The sequence below is a fragment of the Zootoca vivipara genome, chromosome 3, assembly GCF_965207765.1.
Source record: "Zootoca vivipara chromosome 3, rZooViv2.hap1.1, whole genome shotgun sequence".
NCBI classification, from domain to species: Eukaryota; Metazoa; Chordata; class Lepidosauria; order Squamata; family Lacertidae; genus Zootoca; species Zootoca vivipara.
In genome coordinates this window covers 74783799-74809461 of record NC_142586.1, presented here as the reverse complement: position 1 = coordinate 74809461, position 25663 = coordinate 74783799, and the positions used below count along the sequence as shown (strand labels likewise).

General features: G+C 42.6%; 1 protein-coding gene across 4 annotated transcripts in view; it reads right to left on the bottom strand.

Annotated features, from left to right (window-relative positions):
- Positions 1–6971, bottom strand: part of RYR2 (ryanodine receptor 2) — a 251063-nt gene extending 244092 nt beyond the window's left edge. For all 4 annotated transcript variants that reach the window (XM_060272866.2, XM_060272867.2, XM_060272868.2 and 1 more), the window contains exon 1: positions 6639–6971. In XM_060272866.2, coding sequence (XP_060128849.2) covers positions 6639–6686 — 48 coding nt within the window. In that variant the 5' untranslated portion in view covers positions 6687–6971. The remainder of the gene's footprint in view (positions 1–6638) is intronic.
- Positions 6972–25663: the final 18692 nt, after the last annotated feature.

Sequence of the window (25663 nt, the reverse complement as noted above, 5' to 3'; positions counted from 1 at the left end):
AAAATAGAAAACTTAAAAGGAAAAAAAATATTCCACAGAATCACACTTGGGTGCCAAAACGCCAGGCCAAAAAAAGTACTGGGAACTATTACCCACTGGCCAAACTGTACTGGGAACTATTACCCACTGGCCAAAATGTTGAGCGTGGTTTTGAGATGTAGAAAGAAATCGCAGAGGCATTCAGAGGAGGAAATGTGGGAGACTTCACTGAAGGTCAGGGACACTACTGAATGCAGAGAGCTATTGTGAAAAGGTAGGGGGAATCCTCCAAAATCAAGCAGAGGCGACATCAATGGTATCTGCTTCTGGAAGGCATCCCTGTCCAACTTCCAGGGATCTCCCTCAGCAACCTACATCACCTTCCATATTCTGTCTCAATACAATTTATCTGAATATTTCATTTCCCCACCCCAATATTGCAGCTGAAGTTTGCCATGTCTCTTCTCAATCACATTACATTGCTACAGGCCTCCCCAATATCTGCCAAGCAGTAGCAAGAGATCCCAGGGATCTTGGCACTTAAGCAGAGTTTTTGTTCCCTTGGGGGGGAAATGAGGTGCAGCAGAGTCTGCAGTGTCTTAGAAATACGGCTTATTCTCACATATTTACACCCAAGTATTATGAAGGGAGAGTTTACATCATGGGTATGCAAACTAAGACCCAGGGGCCGGATCCGGCCCAATCGCCTTCTAAATCCGGCTCGTGGATTGTCCGGGAATCAGCGTATTTTTACATGAGTACCGTGTTTCTCATATTATAAGACATGTCTTATATTTATTTTTTCCTCAAAAAAACACACTATGGCTTATTTTCAGGGGATGTCTTATATTTTTCCTCCTCCTCCTGCCATGGCCGGCATTGCTGCTGCGCCTATCACTATGTCTTATTTTCAGGGTATGGCTTATATTCCTTGAATGCTTAAAAATCCTGCTATGGCTTATTTTATGGGTATGTCTTAAAATATGAGAAACAGGGTAGAATGTGTCCTTTCATTTAAAATGCACCTCTGGGTTATTTGTGGGACATAGGAATTCGTTCATTTTTATTTTCAAAATACAGTCTGGACCCCCACAAGGTCTGAGGGACAGTGGACCAGCCCCCTGCTGAAAAAGTTTGCTGACCCCTGGTTTACATCCTGAGAAGGGCTTGTCCTTCCCAGCAGTGCAGCACTGGATTCGGAGACATCCTAAGCATCATCCCCTTGTCTCTCTCTCTCTCTGTAACAGCTTCTCCAGCCAGCCAGTATGTGGCTCTCTTCCTGTGGTGACATCACGCCTCTCTGTTACCCTGGCAACCTCAGTGGGCCTGGAAGAGCCTTGTGCCTGGTTGATGACTTCCATTGAGGGGCTAATGGCTAGCCATCAGCACCATTGTTTCTTCAACAACCCACCAACACAATTTCTCTTCCTTGAATAAGCCATGGCTTTTGTTTTCAGATACAAACAATTACAAACAACCAAAACTATATTTAAAATAAAACATATTATGAAAATACTGTGAACTAAGACACACTCCTCCATGGACTGCTGGGGGTAATAAACACATCCCAATGCAAAAAAATCAATGCATTTCTCCAGTACCCGTATGTTGTTCCTCAGGTTTTTGGCTTCCAGAAGGAAGGTGGTAAGTGGTAACTGGCTAAAATTTGTGGACATAGTTCAGGTGACAGCTTGGGACAATGTACTAGAACAGGGGTCAGCAACCTTTTTCAGCTGTGGGGCGGCCCACTGTCCCTCAGACCTTGTGGGGGGTCGGACTATATTTTTGGGGGGGGGGGAATGAACGGATTCCTATGCCCCACAAATAACCCAGAGATGCATTTTTAATAAAAGGACACATTCTGCTCATGTAAAAACGCTGATTTCCGGACCGTCCGTGGGCCGGATTGAGAAGGCAAGTGGGCCAGATCCGGCCCACGGGCCTTAGGTTGCCTACCCCTGTACTAGAATGACTAACTTCTAGGTGTACCTGTATGAAAAGTGCACAATGAAAAGTTTTTCACCCCAGAAAACTGGATGAAAGTTAAGGTTAACACAGCTAGAAGGTGTTTTTGTTTTGCTTTTTAATGAACCCTAATTCTCAAATTCTTACACGAGCCCACAAGCAGGAATAAATAAATAAGGATCCTATGAGGTCATAGCAGTTTCTCAGCTAATGACATACATTTTTTTCTTTTCTACTGCACAAGCTAAGTTGGACACACTATTTACCAAGTGGCAAACCCAGTTATTTTAAATTTTTAAATCAGTAACAGTTTAAGATGACCCAACTCTCTGGACTACAGTCTGATATTTAAACTTCAGCAATATATAAAGAAACAATTTAGAATTATCTTTCACATGACCGGAATGAAAGTAAAATGCACCTTAGGAGGCACGCACAGTTCACTTTCTCCAGCATTGCTGTACTAGGAGATCATCAGATAAACCACATAGATAATCCCTTCAGCAGTGTCACAGTAAAGGGCACACTATATTAGCAGCTTGAGGGTCTTTCCAAAGATTTGTGCAGTATTTTCCAGGAGGTTACATTTAGAGAATAATAAGTACCCGCAAGCACAAGCTTTGCTTGTAAATTAGCCTGTAGGCAGTTTTTCATATGTAGCAGAACTTCACTACCTCATACCAATAGAAATATATACCGACCACTAATCGTTTAATTTTACAAAATGGAAAGCAACAACATAAATCTTACATTTAATTATTGGAGGACATTGCCTGCTTTTCATTAGTTGAGGAAGGGGTTTTGTTGTTGTTTTGTATAAGTATGCTAGATGTGAATCCTGCATTCTGCTATGAGAAAACAAATCTTTGGATGCTGTGGGGGCTAGAGTATCATTTCCCTCCCCTGTACTTCCATTATCAAAAGAAACTCAGTTATTCAACAAATTAAAAGGAATACAGTATATAGTGCAGTTCTATGTCTACTCAAAAGCAAACTCCACTAAATTTGATGGGCTCCAGGATTGCAGCCTCCAAGTTACACCTTACTGAAATGGAAATTTACAATGTATAAGCATAAAGAAAACTCCATACAGATATAGCCATTCGAATCATGTTTCCAAAACATGTCAAAAATGGAAAAGCTTCTGCTTTAAGAATGAGAGAACACATTATTATAAAATTCAGGCAGCCAGTTTATATAAGACATGGCTTCCTGCAATCTTGTTCAAAAGCATACCAAGCAAGCACACTAAAAAAAACCCAAAAACTTATGAGTAGAAATGTTTATAATGTAGAGAAAAGAGTATAGAAAAAGCATGCCTAGGACGGATGTTATTGCTGAATAGACTGTCCCATTTATTTCAACAGAATCCACTTCTATATAATCTTGTAGCCTCCGTCATTTCAGAACATTCTAAAAATGATAGTCCTATAAAATATAAATTACAATGATCTAAATTAGAACTATTTCACTGCAACTCAAGCTAACACATTTTTATTCGTAAGATTTATTCACAAGTGATAGTTTATAATCATAAGCAAAATACAGGGCATATGTCAATTAATATTGGAAGATAAACATCCCATGTATGACCTGTTACATCATGACACCATTTTATCCTTTTGACATGGAGGCTTTTCTGAATTTCCCCCTCAAATGTTTCAGTCCAAATACGTCCGGCTCTCCAGACAACCCTCCAGATATGTTTATACGGAGCAGAAGATTAGCAGGGTGTACTTTTTAGTTTTGTCTGCTAAGTAGTCCAATGAGCTTGTTAAATGAGATTTCCATCCATTTAGGGCAGGGATTCCCAAACACTGATCCATGGGCCACCAGTGGCCCACAACTTTCATTCCAGTATTCCATGATGTGTCTGTGGATTTGTGGCTGAAGATGGGCACATCCATCACACAGAATATTCATACTGATTTCTAATTTTGTTTTGATTGCTTGTTTTATTTATTATTTATATTGTATTTACACATTGGCTTCTATGGAACTACAATTGCTATGGCAGGCAGAAAAAACATTAAGTTGTCCACCAAGACTCTCAGCCATTTTCAAGTGGTCATGGGGAGGGGGGGGAGTTTGAGAACCAATAATTCCAGGTATTTTCCCTGGAGAATTTTTGGAGAATCCCCAGTCCCCCCCAAAAAAAATCAGATTCAAATATTCTGGAAAACCCTTATCACTGACATGTTTTGATGTAATGCTTGAACCATGGTTTAGCATCACAAGAACAAGCCATTGCCATTCCTAGGCCTGCAAGCTCCACCCGTCTTCTTCTGCAAAGAAGAGACTGCAGTTTGGGACACATCCAAAGCCACACAGTGAATCAACAGGTGAGATGGCATTTAAACCCAGGATCATTAACCATAACTATGCTGAAGGTATAAAAAAATGCATCTGGAACAGTTTGAAAAATTATACAATAGGATCTACGTCATAGAAAAATGTGTTTATGCCATTGCAGTGCTGCTACGTGCCATTTTAATACTACTAGAGCATCATGGCACAACAAATGTTTTTTTCGTGCTGTAGTTAAACTGATCCATGGCACAAACAAATAAATTGTGAGATTAAAGAAGGGAACAAAGGGAGCCCTCGTTTTCTATTAGGAATTCACATTTTGCACAGGCCTCTGGGAATCCTACATTAAAATCTTCCTACTGCTTGTATTTGTCCCCTTGAAGGTCATTAATGTTACCAATGAAACATTCTGAGGATTTTAAAAAGATAATCCCTGGCTGGGATTTCCAGATCTTTAGTTCCAGCTCAACACATATAACCAGAAGAGTGGTTTTACGTAATGCGCTTTTGCTGTCAAGCGCTGTTGCTTGAACATTACTTTATATGTCTATAGACATAAGCATGCACGTTACTAGTGTCTCCCTGTTAAGTATTCAACTCCATGGTTTTCACTCAGGTTTAAACCTGCAACAAACCTGTAATTGCATAAGCCTTCCAGAATATTTGGGCCAATGAGAACAGTGGGGAATAAAACAGCATCACCTACGTAAATCCGTTATTTGTTTTTGATTACTGAGCTTTCATCTAGTATCTTATAAACAGACATGTTTAGAAAAGGAAAAGTTTCTTGTTTTATTTTTGCACTGTTAACATTCATAATAACTAAACTGATGATGCTGGAACATAAATATTCATTTACAGACAGGCGTGCAAGGAATCCCTCAATGAGGATATAGCAAAACAAAAATTTCCAAATCAGCACCTCTGATTTCTGTAGCAATGTGACAGCCAAAACAAAATATCAGTGGCATGGTTTGTTTCTCCTTATTTTTCACAGTTTCATGTATGCCACTCTTTTCAATACCAACCAGATTATATAAAAATGAAACCAATGCAACATCACACCCTTTCCATTGTCTGTAAATATCCAGTACTAAATCAGGTTATTCCCAGAACTATATAAATGCATTTGCAAAAGCCTTGCTTAGGCTTGTTTGCCTAAAAATCACTTGGGACATCTTAGCAAAAACAGTTATTATCCAGAGACCTATTCCCCCCCCAAAAAAAAAAACCCATAACTGCAGTCTTAACACAAGACCATATACAGGAAAGTAATGGTTCAGCAGTTTGAAATGCTTTCAATTTAAGAACATGGGCTGCTGCCACCAACACATGATCACTAACAATTCTTCAGAGACAAGAGCTGGATGCCTCTCCAGTCCATCCCTCGCTCTCTCCCGCCCGCCCCTCTCGCTTGCTTTTGCCAGGAAATAATACTGTTGCAGCTTTCTGGCTGAGCAACGTTGCTCGGTGGCATATCTGCAGTACCCAGAACCAGATCAGAGGGAGGGAGGAACGAGTGTGGGCTGGGCGGGGGGGGGGGAGAGAGAAGGGTATTCACTCGGGAGTCCCCATAACCTGCCCCTGATCACTTGCTAGCAGTAGATCATACCCAAGGGGAGGGTTCCTCATGCCCAAGGGGTGAGTGGGGGGGGGGGGAGAAAGAAAGAGAAGAGACAAACACACCAAAAGCGCCTGACTACGACTCATTCCCTCGTCACCGCAGAGTAAGCACGGGGAGGGGGGGTGAACCTTGCTCCCCATCCGCCCCGAACAGCACCCTGCTCGCCACCCCGCCAGGCCCACACATAGGTCGGTGGGGCACCTTTCCACGGCCACCCGAGCCGTCTCCTCAGCGTACTGCTCCTCTTCTAGGAAAGGGGGCGGTCAACCGGGGCTATTTCTCATTCCCGAACCCACAGACTTGTCATTTATTAAACTTCCCACGAAACATCCCACCCCACCCGGCAGAACGCATGTGCTGCGGCAGGTTCATTTGCTGAAAAACTGCCCCGAGACGACACCCCCACCCACCCAGCCAAGGCACAGGTGAGCCGGGCGAAACCCCTCAGCCGGTTCCCGCCACAGCCCCCTCCCACCTCCGAGACAGGCGCGAGGGGAGGGGGCCCCCTCAAGGTACTCGGGATGCTCGTCACGCAAAGCTTGTCTACTCGCGAAACGCCTGTCGGTGTGTCCTCCCTCCCGCCGGACCCCACCGTTCTCCCCCCGCCCCCGTCGCTGCCCCACGAGGCTCCCGCCTCGACGCCCTCCCGCCGCCGGACGCAAAGTCTGCCCCCTCCCCGGCGTCCCACCAGCAGCACCAACAATACGCCGCCGTCCGCACTGAGGCGAGGGGGGAAAGGCAAGGCAAGCGAGGTGCTTACAGTTCGCAGGAACTGGATCTCGTCCTCGCCTTCGCCCGCTTCAGCCATAGCGCTGCGCCGCCGCTCTCGCTCGCCTCCCGGGCGCTGCTGCTGCTGCTGCCGCCTCCGTTGCCCGGGGTCGGCAGGTGGTGCGACGGCAGTAGCAGGAGGCGGCACTGCCGCGGGGGAAGGAGGGAGAAGGGCTGCCAACTGAGCAAGAAGAGGCTCCCACGCCGAGCTGGTGGTGGAGGGGAAAGGAAAGTGAGACGGGACCGCCCGGAGCCCAGCCGGCGCCGCTTTTCTCTCTGCAGCAGATGGGCAGCCCAGCCTCAGTTCCCTTCCGCGAGAGTGCGTGGAGGGGAGAAGGGGGGAGCTGTGATTAACAGGGGCAGCGGGGGAGGAGCTCCTCGGCGGCTCCCCCGCTACTGCAGGTGATGCTGCAGCCGGCTGGCTCCCTCTGCAAAGGAAACCTGAGGCGCAGCGCCGCCCTCTGGCGGCTCGCGCGCGCAGCCAGGCAAGCAATCAAGGCGTGCGCGCGCGCGTTCCCGCGGCCTCTCCCTCCTCCATACCGTGCGCGGGGGAGGACGGGCCCGCCCGGCGCAGAGAAGAGCTGCATGTCGACGTGCAGAGGCAGCGAGCGAGAGGGACAAGCGTGGCTCGTTATCGAGGGAAGCCCAGTTAGCAGGGAAAGGAGACAGATGCATATATGTATGTGTATGCACGCGCGTACACGCCCCCGCGCGCAACTGGCTGGTAGGCTTGCCGCTCTCTCCCCGCTTCTGTCGGGGCTCCTGCGTCCTCCGCAGGCAGAAAAGCAGCAGGAGAGGCTTTCCCCGTCGCCGCACTGGTTGAAGTGGGGCACGCCTGTTGTTTGTTGGGCTTCTGATCACGCCGCTGTTAAATGCACAAAAGGTCTTCTTTTGGGGGAACCTTGCCAGGCAGGGGAGAGAAGAGCCGTCTCAAGAAGTCTAGGGTGTGTACACGCCGACTGCATGGTAATGTACATTCAGTGCTGGGTGCACGCACCTTTCGGGCGTGCTGTAAGCAGGATGTCCTCCTTGCCCGACGCTGTTTGTCACAACCGATGCGCATCCTGCAGGAACGGCTAGAGAAGCCGTTTTGTGCGGAGAATGCCCTTCTCAAGCATACACGTGTACACAGAGAGCGCTTTCCCGTTTGGCGCAGACCGGCTGACGTTGCAGGCCTGTGCCACTCCCCCTCGGCGTCCTTAAATTGTCTGTGAATGAGGGAGGCAAAACAGGAAGCGGCACAGTAACTTAGCCGCCTCTGCAAGGTGGTATAAATATCCTCTGTATACCAGTGTATCAACACACCAGTTTACAACACCTCTAGAAAGATTGCATAACACACATACATGCACTGGGACAATTTCTCCCACTGGCTCCTGTCTATAAGAGGAAACTGAAGTTTTGTTCTGAGATTTACTCGTTTTCAAAAGTGGCAGAAATCACTACCACCATTCCAAATAGGACAGGGATATGGGACCTGTGGCCAGATGTTGGATTCCAGCTCTCATCAATCCTGGAGCAAAAGTTCGCAGATGGTGAGAGTTGTAGTGCAGGAACATCTGGAAATACACAAGTTTCTCCCTCCCTTGAATCGGGAGAGCAGATGGGTGGAGGAATTAATATGAAGTGGGTGAGGAGACCAAAGAAAGGAGCTCACTCACCCCCTCCATCAATCATATTTGTTTTTCTGTCCAGTGTAATGTACACACATGTGAATGCAAGCATGCATGAACATGTGTCAGAAGTTAAGTGTCTAAGACAGCAGGTGCCAGTTGTTCAGTCTCACTTCTGCTTCTCCACCACAATTGGTTCGATATCCCCACTTGTAAACTTGAATTTGTATCCACAGTCAACAAAAACTGCAAGAATTTACAACAAAGTGCTATACAGAGTTCAACAGAACCATGAATGTTTGTGTTATCCACGTTTGTAGAGCTGCTTGAAATGTAATTGCTAAATGCTATTAGTATTATGTGGCTGCAATCCTATACCTACTTACCTGGAATCAAGGCCCACTGAAGTCACCAGGACTTGCTTCTGAGAAAATATGTACATAGCTGTGCTGGGTAAAACCTATGTTTCATGTTGCACATTCAAGGGCATTTGGGGGGCAAGGATTAGAAGTCCATCTGCTGAAAACATCATCAGTTCATGTCAGGGATGGACAACCTGTTCAGCCTCAAGAGACACCTTGGAAACGTGTCATGAACCAGATGACAGCTGCAGTAAGAGGGTTTGTGTTTGTTTTAAAGTCATATAATTAACATAACGTGCACCTTCTTCACACATACAAGTTCAAAAGTTTCCACTTTCAGTTTTTAACTTATCACAGTTCCATGATACGTTTGACTTCAAGCAGCTGTGGTTTGTTTTGTGGTTAGTTCAAAACAAACCAGGATATTAAACTCTATACAGTTTGATTCAAAAGTGAAAGTGGAATCTCTTGATCTTTTCCCATTTACTTTTCCTTCATATGAGGATTGGGCATGTATAACCAAGGCTTGGGAAGATTTTTGTGCAAAATGACAAATCATGGGTTTATCATTTACCTTTGAAGATGACCTGGAAACTACAACTAATCCAGAATGCGGAAGCTAGACAGGTGGCTGGGAGCGGCCGTCAAGACCATATAACACCAGTCCTGAAAGACCTACATTGGCTCCCAGTACATTTCCGAGCACAATTCAAAGTGTTGGTGCTGACCTTTAAAGCCCTAAATGGCCTCGGCCCAGTATACCTGAATGAGCGTCTCCACCCCCATCATTCTGCCCAGACACTGAGGTCCAGCGCCGAGGGCCTTTTGGCGATTCCCTCATGGCAAGAACTGAGGTTACAGGGAACCAGACAGAGGGCCTTCTCAGTAGTGGCACCCATCCTGTGGAATGCCCTCCCATCAGATGTCAAAGAGATAAATAACTACCTGACATTTAGAAGACATCTGAAGGCAGCCCTGTTCAGGGAAGTTTTTAATGTGTGACATTTTAATGTATTTTAAATCTTTGTTGGAAGCCGCCCAGAGTGGCTGGGGAAACCCAGGGTACAAATAAATTATTATTATTATTATTGTTATTATTATTGTTATTATTATTAAGTCAGCCAACTGCTTACTGGAGCTCAGACATCTAGCTTTATTCTTGTTTTTGTGTTTGCTCTTTATCAACCTAGTAATTTGCTATAACAATATATGCCTAATTCTCTTGTGTGCCTTTATTGCTCTATGCGAATCTTTGTCTGTTCCACACATTTAACTGCTTTTAATCTCATTAGATTTCTGTTTGTTTGGGGGGATGGGAGAAGCATTATAATTCTCATGGGAAATTAATTAGAAGGAATCACTGGAGGCTGATTCTGACCTTAGTACTTATTTCTTCATTTGTTACCAATTCTATTAAACCAATAGGATATGCTGTGCTGTAAAATCCAAGCAGCACTTCATGCTTAGACCTTGTTATTTAAAAACTGTATTTATTTTCAGTTATTTCTATAGCTAGCTTACACCATTTCTCAGATTCATTTTCAGCTATTTTACACTATTTGACTAAAAAATAAAATATGAAGGAGATGTAGAAAATCAGGTGTCATTTTTGTTTTGCATAATGGTTTCCTTTTACACTTCTTGGCTGAGGTAATCTTGATTGGTTCCGGGCGATTTTCTACAGGAAACACAGTGAGGATGTAATGTTGCTGTCTGCTAAGCTGAGACAACTAACCAGCAATTGAGGTGTGGGAGTAAAATAAAGTGCTAGAATGCAGACAAACATAATCACCCTGATTCAACCATATATTCTCCATGAGAGTAGCAACATTTGAGTGGAGTAGCCCAATCTTTGATGGCTTTCCTATTAATTTAAATTAAGGAAACCAGTCCTTTCACACATTTCTTTAATTATGCAGTGATACTATACCTGCTATCATCATCTTCCCCCTGTACATCTGGGAAGAGCTATTCTTGGGCAACACTGACAGGTCAGAAAGGGAGACCGCTAGTACCCATTAGGGTTGCAGAAAATGTAAACTCTACAGTGGTAGCAGCACAATCCTACGCATGTTGATTCAGAAGTCTACTCCTAGTTAACAGGACAAACACGGAAGGCTATGACATACTTGGCAGACTTGGGATCCTGCTTTAGCCATAACAGCACAGTCTTTGGCTTCCCCCTTGAGAAAAAAAATGATTCATTCCATTAAGCTGCAATGCATCCTTAGGCACTTAAATTGCACTTAGTTCAACTGAAATCAATGAAGCTTATATAAGGCCTTTTTTGACTCTTACCACAAGGAAGGGTGTGTGTGTATGTGGCTAAAATTGCCTGAATTACCTGGGAACCACTTCACACAAAAGGCTTTCCACATGGGACAGTATTCATGCAGTTTTCCTTCCCCAGCTGCCAGTGCAATATATGTACTAGAATCAGGCCTTCCCTCCAAGTAACTTGTTCTGGAATTGAATGTGTAATGCTATGGAGCTAAGAAATTTGTTACAGCATAAGCTTTCCTGTACCTCAGACCACTTCATAAGATGCATCTGGATGAAATGGACATCCACAAAAATTATGCCAAAATAAATTAGTTAGGTACCACAACTCTTTGTTGTTGTTGTTGTTGTACCATGGAGTGTTTAGGATTGTGGTGCATCCTTTTCCCACTTGAAATGTAAATTGTTTATCTTTGATGCAGATTATAAGTGGGCAAATGTAAAACCCACAAATTTGTAGCACTACCCAAACCAAGTCCCACTGTCATTTAACTGAATGGGAGTTTTGTCAGTCTTCAAGAGGTTCTCTAAAATTATCTGATGTTTGTTGACTGTGATCATGCTCTTTCAGAATCTGCCAGGCCTATTAAACGGTACTCACATGAATAAGAACACATTTATTTAATGAACAGCAGCATTTCAATCACATTATCAGCCTCTCTGTTTTTCCATCAGCTGTTTTACATATGCAGCTTCTGATCTTTTATTTTCTTTTTACAAACTCAAAACTTCCACTAAAAACATTAGAGTTTTCTACTCTAAAGGAAATTATATTTACGTCGCAGATGATGCAATTTTTTTGTTACACAGAAATATTTATAGCACAATTCTATGCATGTTTACTTAGGAGTAAGTCCTGCTGAGCATGTCACAGGGTGTGCGCACATCATGCGCACCTGGCATGGGGCATGCACGCACGCCCTGCTGATGACGTATGGCTCCGTCCCCCTCAATCGTGGGTGAGTAATGATTCCTAATATGCTAAACAGGACTTACTTCCAGTTAGGTGCATACTGTATAGCAGGAGTTGGGGAACCTTTGGTTCGCCCGATGTTGCTGAACTACAACTCCCATCAGCCCTAGTAAGCATGGCCAGTGGTCAAGGATGATGGCAAGTGTAGTTCAGCAACATTTAGCGAGCCAAAGGCTCCCTATACTTGCTGTATCGGATTGCAGTCTTAGCAGCTTCTTAGAAGTAGAATGAAATAAAAGTTTATCATTTGTATTATAAGTCTGACCCTTTCCAATTTAATCGTTGGATTCAGTTTAATATTTTTTCCTATGTGCTAATGCCTTGAAAATCGCATCTATGCTTCTATATTCTATATTCTCAAGATGAAGTTTTAAATTTTTGGTAACATAAAAAGTTTATAAACTTGATAAAGTATGCAGACCTTGGGGCTCAACTAAATAGGTTCTAGAATGTAGTTGTATAACTTCTGACTGCTGAGATTTTTGCAAAGAACAGTAAGATCAAAATTAAAAATAAATCTTTTATGAAGTATGCGCATTTTAAGGGTTCCACCTCTGGCAGCCGTTCCCATTGTGTCACACCAACATATAGTAAAGGACATCAAAGTTTTGATGACAGAACAACTTGTTATATGAAAATTCCAGAAATTCTGGTATGAATTTCTAAAAATATTAGTTGGAATCCAAAATTTGGACCCATTGTTTGTAATACTATAAATTTATTGGCCACTTTGGTAGCAAGATCCAAAATAATAAAGTTATAAAATTATCTGCTGCAAACCTTGATTTTTCCTAATTGACATTCATAACTCTTCAGTGTTATTACAGAAAAAATAGATAGATTATAGTTTAATTATTATTCATCTGGAGTCTTACCTCATAGAGTTTTAATGTTTATTATTTATGGGATGTGATTAATCACCAAGTACCATTTCTGCTTCCTGTCAAAACCAGAAGGCTGTGTATTGTTAGTGATTGCCTGTATTTCTAAATGAGAATCCTAGTACATGTGCCAAAATCGTCCCTGAAAAAAAACTGTTTTCTTCACAAATGTTCAGGAGAACAAAAGCATACATGATAATCCTAGGGGTTTGATATAGTTACTTCAAGACAATGATCAAGAAGGAAACTATCTCTGCTGATTTAATGGGTGTGTTCTAACATTTCCCTCCCCTCTTTGTAATTTTTGAGAACTTGAAACTAGACCTAAATTTCAGTTCTCTTTCAATTGGACTGGTCCCTAGGTGCTTAGCTCTAGCAAAACACCATTCTACTTATTTCGGAAGTTCAGAGATGAATATAGGTCCTTACACAGCCAAAAAGGCAACATACATACAAGAGGGAGGGGGATGTATCAGCAGGCTTGGGGGAACATCAAAGTTTGCAGAAGTACAGGAAAAAGAGAGAGGACCCAACGGAGGGAAACAACTCTCCCCCCCCCCAACAATCTAGTAAGCTTTGAGCATGCTTAGAGAGCATGTAATTCTGACCTATTGGGGGCAGGGTGGTGGAATGGAGTATTACGGAGGAAGATAGCGTTGGCTGACCAAAACACTGAACAGCAGCACTCTAGACAGCACTACACATTTTGTTGCAGGTTCCACTTGTGAACAAATAAATGATGGACAAAGAAGATGTTACGTTGAATCAAAAGCCACAAGATCGTTCAGTTGCTCCCTCCAACCAAAATAATACTGGACATGCAAAATTCATACGTGACAAAGTTATCAGGTTTACGAACTGCCACTCAAGCCACTTCGTGAACTCTTCTTAGCAAAGTCATCTTAGCATTAAGATGACTGTGCCAGCCTCAAATGGATCACTCTGTACCACTATGGCTTTATGAACATGCCCTGAAATAAAGGCAGTATGAATCTTCAAGTATGTTTTGAGCGCTGTGTGTGTTAGTTACCATAATTTTATGTCTTATGGAATTATGGGAAACCTTTGATCCCAATCAAGAGGAAAACATAATTGTTCTTGAATTTGACCTGAACGGAAGAACTCCCATTGATTTAAATGGACTTTCAGCCATTAAGCACTTTCTCTGGTTGGAAGTTTCTTTAGTTTTCCATTCTTTTCCACTCATTTTGCCCATCCTGAAGTGATCCCTCTTCCCTGAAGTTTGGTAAAAGAGAGGTGAGTAGAGAAGAAAAGTAAAGAGTATATATTTCAGATGTCTAGTGACAGAATGGAACTTGCTACTGGTGTTAAGACAGACTCTTCAGTAAGCATTTCATAATACTGTAAAAGTATTTTATTATGGCAGCTCAAATGGAATATCTATGATGTGTTTTAATGACCAGGAAAAATCAGTATTTAAAAACGTATTTTTGTTTTTAAGGGTCACTGCTGCCACATGTTCAGACTTTCCATACATGATTGGCTTACACTTTCTATAAAAAAGTTGTTTTTTCACTTTTGGGTTCAGAAAATCACCAAAATATTTGGCAATTTTCCAGCTGTACTTCCATATACAATATTGTACGCTTCTGTCCTTGATTGATGTACTCCATCTGACCTTTGAAAACCAGGGGTGACCTTTTCCCTCCTTCGTTGCACTGAGTTAAAAGAGCTGTAGTCATTGATAGAACACATGTTTTCTATTTTTCAACAGCACCTATCTCTGCTATCATTAGCTCAAGAGGGTCTTTGGTTATAGGACTAGGAAAGAATGCTACATGATAGCAACTGCCAGAGAGGACTGACAATCCTTAATTAGATGGATTATTGGTTTTACTCTATAAGGCTGTGGCTGGCAAAATGTAAATTCTTAATGACTTATGCAAGTGGTGTGCACATATGGAATCTCTGTTCTAAGACTACATTAAATGTTTGACAGCCTCTCATATTTTAATATAAATGGCATATTTTATTCCTAATTTTCTCCAAAAACTTATTTATAGAATGATCATAATGTCTTGATATTAATAAATGGTTGAACAAAGTGCAGTTTAAGATCATGTTTAAAGCATTAATTACTTGCACTGCAATCCAAAGCATACTTACTCAGGAGTAAGTCCCACTGTATGCAATGGGTCTTGCTTTCTAGTAAAGGATTTCAGCCTTGAGCAACCCAAAATGACTGTACAGTATTCAGGTACAAATTGGGCAGCTTTTCTTTTGCATTATCAAGGTTTGTAGTTTGCAGACAGGATTATTTTTGTGAAATTTACCCATATGCAAGCAGCAGGAGAGGGGGGGGAGGTACCCAAGCAACCAGCTTCTTCTCAAACTCATTCTAAATTGACACTGGGTGATTCTTGCTAGATATTTCAGACAGTCACCCACGAGTGCTACTCACCCAAAGTTAACCTTGGTTTCTCAGGTGAGTGTGCTTAGAATCATAGAATTGTAGAGTTGGAAGGGGACCCAAGGATCATCTAATCTATATTGGTTAAGATGCTATTGAATGAGAAATGTATATTTCACAATTTTAAAATATTTAAAATTTTAAAAGATGATGCTGTTAAGGTGCTACACCCAATATGCCAGCAAGTTTGGAAAACTCAGCAATGGCCAGAGGATTGGAGAAGATCAGTCTACATCCCAATCCCAAAGAAGGGCAGTGCCAAAGAATGCTCCAACTACCGCACAATTGCACTCATTTCACACGCTAGCAAGGTTATGCTTAAAATTCTACAAGGCAGGCTTAGGCAGTATGTGGACTGAGAACTCCCAGAAGTGCAAGCTGGATTTCGAAAGGGCAGAGGAACCAGAGACCAAATAGCAAACATGCGCTGGATTATGGAGAAAGCTAGAGAGTTCCAGAAAAATGTCTACTTCTGCTTCATTGACTATGCAAAAGCCTTTGACTGTGTCGACCACAGCAAACTATGGCAAGTTCTTAAAAAAATGGGAGTGCCTGATCACCTCATCTGTCTCCTGAGAAATCTCTATGTGGGACAAGAAGCTACAGTTAGAACTGGATATGGAACAACTGATTGGTTCAAAATTGGGAAAGGAGTACGACAAGGTTGTATATTGTCTCCCTGCTTATTTAACTTATATGCAGAATTCATCATGCGAAAGGCTGGACTAGATGAATCCCAAGCCGGAATTAAGATTGCCGGAAGAAATATCAACAACCTCAGATATGCAGATGACATAACCTTAATGGCAGAAAGTGAGGAGGAATTAAATAACCTTTTAATGAGGGTGAAAGAGGAGAGTGCAAAATATGGTCTGAAGCTCAACATCAAAAAAAACCAAGATCTTACTTTCTTGGGCTCCTTGATCACTGCAGATGGTGACAGCAGTCATGAAATTAAAAGACGCCTGCTTCTTGGGAGAAAAGCAATGACAAACCTAGACAGCATCTGAAAAAGCAGAGACATCACCTTGCCTACAAAGGTCCGTATAGTTAAAGATATGGTTTTCCCAGTAATGATGTATGGAAGTGAGAGCTGGACCATAAAGAAGGGTGATCGCCGAAGAATTGATGCTTTTGAATTATGGTGCTGGAGGAGACTCTTGAGAGTCCCATGGACTGCAAGACGATCAAACCTATCCATTCTTAAGGAAATCAGCCCTGAGTGCTCTCTGGAAGGACAGATTGTGAAGCTGAGGCTCCAATACTTTGGCCACCTCATGAGAAGAGAAGAATCCTTGGAAAAGACCCTGATGTTGGGAAAGATTGAGGGCACTAGGAGAAGGGGAAGACAGAGGACAAGATGGTTGGACAGTGTTCTCGAAGCTACGAACATGAGTTTGACCAAACTGCGGGAGGCAGTGCAAGACAGGAGTGCCTGGCGTGCTATGGTCCATGGGGTCACGAAGAGTCGGACACGACTAAACGACTAAACAACAACAACAACATATTTCACAAACTATACAAAAGTTTATGACTTCATTAATTAGTGGGTTCCAAAAACAGTGCCAACATGATACCATTTTAATACCTCAGGATAATGCCCAAACAGTGATACATACATGGGAATACCGGTACTGACCTTTACAAGGTGTACTGAAAATTATTGAGATAATTTGTATGAAACAATTTGAAATGAATTATATAAATTGTTGTTGCTTTTATACCATTACTGTAAAGGTAAAGGGACCCCTGACAATTTAGTCCAGTCTGGGGTTGCGGCGCTCACCTCGCTTTACAGGCCGAGGGAGCTGGATATTTGTCCGCTTCCGCAGACAGTTTTTTCCAGGCCATGTGGCCAGCATGACTACGCCACTTCTGGCAAAACCAGAGCAGCGCACGGAAACGCCGTTTACCTTCCCGCCGGAGCGGTACCTATTTATCTACTTGCACTTTTTGGCATTTGGCATTTTGGCTTTTGAACTGCTAGGTTGGCAGGAGCTGGGACCGAGCAACGGGAGCTCATCCCGTCGCAGGGATTCGAACCGCTGGCCTTTCGATTGGCAAGCCCAAATGGCACAGTGGCCACAGCGCCATCTGCACATAAATATAGATTCCATGGTACTTCTAGGCATAGGCAATTTCTTGGCCCTCCAAATGTTTTGGAACTACAATTCCCATCATCCCTAGCTAACAGGACCAGTGGTCAGGGATGATGGGAACTGTAGTCTCAAAACATCTGGAGGGCCGGAGTTTGCCTATGCCTGTTCTACTTTATTTGCTGCACTAGTATTTTATATGCTGATGGGGCTACCAACCAATTAAAATATTGTTGCAATTTAAATATTGTTGCTACATGCGCACAGAAACTAGTACCAGTTTTTGTTTGAGACAACAGCTCCTCTTAATAGGGTAGCAAATGGAAATGTGCTACATTTGCTATGCAATATTTGTTGGTACAATCCAGTGTACAAATATGTGAATTACAGCTAACCAATGAGTCTGAAGTCTTAGCCATAGATGCTATACAGCAAATACATCACATTCCCACTTTATGACCTACTAAGAAGAACTGTATGTCAGATTACAATTGTTGACGTTTTCTACAGGCATACATTACTACGGCTTCTGCTTATATAATCCACTTTTTGTACTGGGCAGAAATTGCATTGTACAGTACTTTACTGAGGATGGTTTGACACTCCTGTATACTTGTATAGCAATGAACAAAGCTACAACAAATTCTAGCTCCAAAGCAGAAAAAGGATTATACCCAACAGGAAAAAAGAAACACAATTTAATGGAAGATGGGGATTATATAACCTCAGTAATTACCTTGTCAACCAAAATAGATTGGGTTTTTCCCTACTGAATGATACTTTCCATTGATTATCTCTAATTTAAATGGAATTAGGGTCTTTCAGACAATCAGACTCAGTAGAATTTTGTTCACACCTCAGTGGAAAACAAATCGCCCTAATTAACCAGAGTTCCTTTCTGACTTGAAGTTGTTTTGTCTGTGGTTTTCAGCACACACCAGGATATATAGCGAAAAGATACAAAATCCCAACAGAGCATGTAAATACTTATAAATTGTATTATCTATGCACATGAAGTGTATAGCATGTAAAAGCAATACACTTTAGGGCAATTGATTTTCACTATACATTTTTAAAATATCCATGCTTCATAACTTTGATTTGGAAAAATTAATTATGAAATGCTCTTCTAGCCAGCTATTATTCAGTATATTATTCAGCAGAATAATATCAAAGGTATTTGAAGCATGTTGAACCATCCTTCTTAAATTTGTATTTATGCATAGAGCTCAAATTAAAAAGGGAATATAATACCTTAGCTTTCTCTGGTGAACTGAATGAGGCATAACAAGGCTTTCAAATTTCAATACTGTATTGTATACAAGCAGTCTGGCCAAGTACAGGGGAAGATAGAAGACAAAAGTAAGATGCTAATAATTACCTGTCCTGAGGAAGGGAGGGCAAAGGCAAGTGATCTCCTGAGTTTAACCATGTCCTGCAGTAGCACAGTTGCAGCTGGGTCTGGGTTTTCTGGCAATGATTCATAAAGCAGGTGATCGGTCCTTTTTAGATAAACAGAGACAGCTTGCATATTGCCTCTGCTTTCTTGAAGAACGTCAAACAGATTCAGTGAAGATAAGATGGTTCTCAAGCCAAATCTAGCTCTCACACTTGATTCCTTATAACAATTCAGATAGAGTTCCAAAAACAACATTTCATTTAGTCCGGACTAATTCAAGGAAAATAACAAACACCACTTATATTCAGGGAGATGGGAAGAGGAGGCAAGGAAAAGGGATCTATGAAGGTTGAAGAAGTCTTGCTCCTGCAGAAACCCACCAAGTTGGTGAGCAGCTTCCTGGATGATTCCCAAAAGCTGAATGGTTTGGAGATCTATGAGGTGTCCAACTACAGGTAAGAAGTTCCTTGTGGGCATAAGTATATGCCCACAAATAGAGAGCTGGTTAAAGACAGCACTGGACAGAAATGAAATCCATTGACAGAAGATGCAGAGGAGTGTAAGCAGGTATTGCAATACAGGTATTTCCCACTACATAGTGACATGCATCGTGCTCACAGGGGGTTCCTGAGCCCATCGGAGCATGCTTTCAGGTGACTGGCATGTCCACTGTGGGAAAAGTGGAGGCATTTGCTCAGGGAATACAAATGGGTACATAATGTAATTATCATTGGAAGGTACTTACATGGGAAAACCTTCTGTACAAAGTAATGGTTATCTAAGGGTGCCCACTTGCATTAGATGTTGTTATATGGCAAAGGTTCTGGGGCTTATGAGACTTGTACTTATATGTAGTCCACATGAAGGTTTAGTCGCATGCACAACCACTGCAGTGTGACAATATAGACATCTTAAACCAATGTTGCTTTTCTGGCGCCTTACAATGGCCCTGTGCTCATTGCACAGAACACAGAAAAGGCACATAGTTCCAGGGGATCTGCAGCATTCCATGTGAACTGAGCTCCTTGGTAACAATATCTAATTGGGCAATCGGTTTTAAATAATTCATATTAATAGACTCTTGCATTTTATTCATAAATGTAACATGATGTATGAAACACTGCTAAAATTTTGTCAAGGGAAATACACAATCTAACATGTTAGAAAGTTCACTGCACTCTGTCAGTAAATCCAGTTCGCTGACTTTTATTTATCTGGATTTATTGATTTCCATGTAGTGACAGTTCAGCCCCCTTCATGCTGTTGCTTAGTCCTTTCATATTCAGAAAATTTCAGCACAGACCTTTGCACAAGAGGTTAAAACCCAAGACAGTACTATTGAATGTCTCAGTGGCATAAATGCATGTTTCCTTCTTCACAGGTGTTAATTTTGCATTTGATGCATTTAACACTCAGTAGGAATGTTGCGCTAATTATACTCTTATTAACATATGTTGACTTGACATTACACCATAAAAATCTGGTTTCTGCTACGGCTACAGTCTCTAGAGACCATTAAATTATAAGGTTTTCTAGTCACTTAAATAAGAAAGTGTAACATCTCAATGTTTAAAACGTCTAGCTAATGCAACAGAAGAAGTTTGCAGACATAATGCAACAAAAGTTTGTTTTTGATTCGGGGGGGGGGAGAGAGAATCACATGTGACTTATGCCAATTTATGCATAAAGCTGTTTTCGGACACAGCTTGTACCAGACAGAGATTGGTACCATAGGTATTACTAGCTACCAAGAAAATCCAAGAGAGGCAGGGGAAATATTAGCTATTCTAGTTATTAAAGGGGTGAAGGAAATAAAATAGGTGAAGGGCACATCTTTTTGAGAAACATTTTCACATTCCACAAAGTGGACTAGAGTGGGGTCTGATCTAAACACAAACGGCCTAAGTTTGATTAGTATGAAACAGCTGGGGAAATAGAATGAAAAGCAGAATGACTTCTTCAAGGCAAAGGAGAGCATCAGATGTCAAAATCTGCCTGGGGCTAGAATTCTAATTTTCCTCCCTGATGGACTGAATGCAACATTTTGAAGTGGGCATGTGTGTGTTTTAGAAAAAGTGAAATGAACTAAGATTTCGAGACCAAATCTTGGGAGGGAACTCCACACAGAAACATAGAATTCTGTCACAAGTTATTTGCTGCCACTGTTGCATAGATTTTGTGCAGCATTCATATGTAAAAAGCACTTCAGATACCAACCTGTCGCATGACTCTTTGAGCTACCTTGCTGGGGAAAGCACTCTAAATTCTATTAGCTAGTCTTATACAAAGTGGTTATAATATATATTAGAGTATTGTGTGTTCTAAAATTCACCATTGGAAGGAGAATAGCATTGCATTTCCCCCCCCCAACCCCCAAAGCAGAAATTTCTCCAAATTATTTGGAGACATGCAGACACCCACAACCGGTGGAAAAACAACTGGGGTTGGGTCATGGGAAGAGTAGCAGGGGGAAGTGGTGGCTATGTGACAGGTCTTAAGTCCCACCAGCCATTTGCGCCCTGAAAATAATTCACTTCCAGTATGACTTTGCATTGGAGAAGAGGCTGCTGGAGGCTGGTAAGTGTGACCTGACTGTGTAATGTGCAGTGCCAGCCTAATACATAAAGATGAATTGGGGGGGGGGGAATCTCACCACTAATGGGAAATAAGAAGTGTGCATAATTGCAACAGAGCTAGTGATGAACTATTATGCAAATCATGGAACGTCATGACAATATCCCCAAACTCAAAAGCTTTAAAAAAAATAAATAGGAAAATTCTGTGACTTTCTAATTGGATGGCTTTTGCTTAGAATCCAGTAAATAGTTAACAGAAAAACGACAATGATATGTAAGCTTGAAAGTCTGGCTGTTGTGTTTGCGTTCAGAAAGAAAAGCCACTCCCTTTATGCTGAAATACTTGTTATGTGTTGAATCAGGAGGCTGCTACACCTTCATCAATCAGGCTGCAGCCCAAATCAATAGCTGTGCTGCTAGGTTTTGTGAGGTGATTGCTCTTAATCTTTTCTTGGATGCTTTGAAAAGATTGCATCAAGCCATTAGCTGAAAAATTACATCTGCGGCAGACATGAAAGGGTGGTTTTTTCCTCCCGGAAAAGGGTTAAGTACGAGGGGGGAGATAATTTATATGTGCTTGGTCCTTTGGCTATTATTGCACAGAACTGTAGATGTGACGTTCAGCGGCACCATGGAGGCAAAAGAATCAAACTAGATGTAATGTCAGTTGCATGCAATGAATGAATGTGGCAGGGCCCAAGTAAGATTGGGATTGCAGCAGGCAGGACAGGAGTTAAGACTTTCTTCTGCCATAGTCCTGATGACCACCGCTGGTACTATTAGTCTCAGGAGGGAAGCTTTCACTCCTTGCATGTCAGAGTTCAAGCTCTGCTTTGGCCGCATCTCTTCCTTTTTATTAGGCATTACTCGGCTAAGAAGAATGGCATGCTAATGCCAATTTGCCCAATACTGACAGCTGTAGACTACTCATTCCATTGTGTTGACTACTGATATAAACAACCAATGGGGCAACCTCTGTCATTTGCAGGTGTTTCTAATACTACACTTGCTGCTGCATTTTGCACTAGCTGTGAACTCTGGAATGTCTTCAAATGCAACCCCACATAGAGCACATCCAAATAGTCTAACCTGTGGGTTACCTGGGAATGGGTAACAGTAGGCAGGCTATCCCCACCCAGGAAAAGCCATAGTTGCTGCGTCAGCCAAAGCCACACATGGGAACTCCTAGCCACCAAGGCTACCTGAGCCTCTAGTGACCATGATGGTTTCAGGAATACCCACCTACGCACTTGCTCCTCCAAGGGGAGTGAAATCCTGTCCAGAACAGGGAGTTTTACCAATTCCTATATATGAGAATTGTTCACACACAACAGATCCATCTTGCCTGGATTCAATTCCAATTTATTGGCCCACATTAAGCCCATTACTGCCTGTAACCACTTGCTAAAGATTCGAACTGCATCTCTTGATAGCAATAAAACAGAGAGAGGGAGGGACAGAGAGACAGACTGCAGTGGTACCTCTGGTTAAGAACTTAATTCGTTCCGGAGGTCCGTTCTTAACCTGAAGCACCACTTTAGCCAATGTGGCCTCCTGCTGCCGCCGCGCCGCCAAAGCACTATTTCTGTTCTCATCCTGAAGCAAAGTTCTTAATCTGAGGTACTATTTCTGGGTTAGCGGAGTCTGTAACCTGAAGCGTTTGTAACCCAAGATACCACTGTATTGATGATACCTCTACAACACTTCATATAAAAAAAAATTGCTTCCAGTAGCACCTTAGAGACCAACTAAGTTTGTCATAGGTATGAGCTTTCGTGTGCATGCACACACGAAAGCTCATACCTATGACAAACTTAGTTGGTCTCTAAGGTGCTACTGGAAGCATTTTTTATTTTTTTTGTTTCGACTACGTCAGACCAACACGGCTACCTACCTGTAACTAACTCTTCATATGTCTTCCTATCAATACTAAACAGCATGGGTGGGTTTGTACAGGATTGCAGTCCAAACCCCTGTGGCTTTCCTAATATATTGTTATCAGCTTTGGGGGAGGGTTAGCCTGAATGCCTGGGTTTTCTTCTAATTCTTGGAATAGCCAGGCTAGCTTCCTAGTGAGGCAATGGGTCATAAAGGAACAAAGGAAGAGGCTCTGTATGAGATAGCAAATGGGTGGGGCCCCTTCCCGCAAATCACGGGTAATTAGAAAGACAAAGCGGAGAGCAGAGTTTTTGGAATGACGTGAGCTTGAAGCAAAGCAACAAGCTGGGAAGATAGAGCGATGTTTTATTTCTGCTTGACTCCAAGGCTGCAGCTCTGGGGGATGCAAGAACCTCTTGGGGTGTTAATGCTGTAAAGTCCTCCATCGTAGGCTCAGGTTGTATATATGTGTAAATAAACCATAAAGGATAAAGACACCGCAGTCTTCACCATGCCTCATTCTGAAGGAAACATGAACCCTGGGTAAGCACTTGGAACCCCTGAAATCTCATACGGCTCAGAGTTTGGGATGGTGTGCAACAATATTGTAACGTTGACCTAAGGGCAAAGAGAGTGGTTAAGTCAGTCTTAGCCCTTGGATGTATGAGGCTTGGACAAGTGCCCTTTGGAGCTATGATCTTTTATGCAGGTTATCCAAACGCATAGCCAATGTTTCTGACAACCATCCTCCACTGCGAGAAATACAGGGCGGGGGGGGGGACGGGACTTGTGTGGCCTATGATGGAACTAAACCTATCTAGAACAGAATAATGGTTGCAAAGACTTTTATAGGATTTAAAAGCCTGCCACTTTAGGATTAGTTCTCATTAAACCTGTAAAGCTGTCCCTGGGCTCTACCAGTTCAGACTGCAGGTGGGGGGGGTTATATGAGTCAATAATCCTCCCAACAAGCAAGAGTTCCCACAGATAACAAAATAAAATTGTCAGGGAGAAAGGTTCTCATACAGAGCCCCTACAGCAGGGATCAGCAAACTTTTTCAACAGGGGGCTGGTCCACTGTCTCTCAGACCTTGTGGGGGGCTGGACTATATTTTTTTAAAAAAATATGAATGAATTCCTATGCCCCACAAATAACCCAGAGATGCATTTTAAACAAAAGGACACATTCTACTCATGTGAAAACATACTGATTCCCGGACTGTCCGCGGGCCGGTTTTAGAAGGCGATTGGGCTGCATCTGGCCCCCGGGCCTTAGTTTGGGGACCCCTGCTGTAGGGGGTCTCAGCAAAACAACAGGTCAGGGTAGGCCATGCAATACTTTCTCTGCTCTAGCCAGGCTTGTGCAGTTGTCAGGGTGACAGAGAGGCAGTGTTACAGTAATTTTACAGTAATCTGTGGGCCGGATTTAGAAGGCAGTTGGGCCGCATCTGGCCCCCGGCCCTTAGTTTGGGGACACCTGCCCTACAGCATCTGGGGGGATTTTTTTAAAGGGGAAGTGCATTGAATTATGTGCATCTCAACTTGTAGTCTGAGGCAGTCCAGTCCAGACATTGGTATACCACCTAATTCAAAACTAGACCTTTGAGACAAGTTATATCTTGAATTCCAAACCACTTAGCACAAGCAGTCCTGAAAAGTGCTAGTAAAAAGGCAGCGTAATTTATAATAACTAGAGTACAATTTGTACCAACATGTATCTAAAGGGCAGTTTGTTAAATGAGCCGCGTGATCAATGAGACATCTATCTCAGTGCTTGCTGCCAACCAGCCTCAGCACTAAATTAGCTGATGGATTTTATTGCAAGGTCACAACTAACACATAAGTGCATAAAGGGTGTCGGCTAGATCAGGTTCATGCTTTTTTTTTAAAAAAAAACACTGAATAGCAGCATTAGGCTCAAGTACTTTGCAGCTCAAAACAAACTTCAGCATTAGCAATGCGGTATCCAACAGATACTGCACATGGTGTCTGCTGAAATGAATCATTTCCTGTATTAAAGCACACATGGAGAGGAATTTTGGTTTAATTCGCAGGGAGATAAACACCGACAGGCCATCGCAGAGGTTTGTACAAGACACACTGAAATCCAGCTTAATGGCATAAAGCATTCACAAGCCAGCAAGCATGTGAAAAGAGAGCACCAGGGAAGTCTCCAGAGGAGTGGGAGGCTGCAGTGGCAACCAGCTAGCAGGATGATCAAGGAAGTGGGCGAACCTCCTGATCCCCAGGAAGTAAGACATCATTGCCACTTGCCAGGCACATGTGCTTCCCCCAAGAAACAGGGTTACCCAAGGGCAGCAGGAAGGAACTAGTGGTGGACTTGCAAGGGCAAAACCCTGTAATTAAAGTTACCTAGGGGAGAGAGAAATGTGGGAAGGGAAAACCTCTAAGTGATGCTTTGTGGTAATCTTTGCAGCCACACCAAAGGACTCACTTCAGCTGACACTCTGTGAATGCCCTTGAACATTCAACCTGCAGGCAACACAAAGCCCATGAGTGCAGATTCT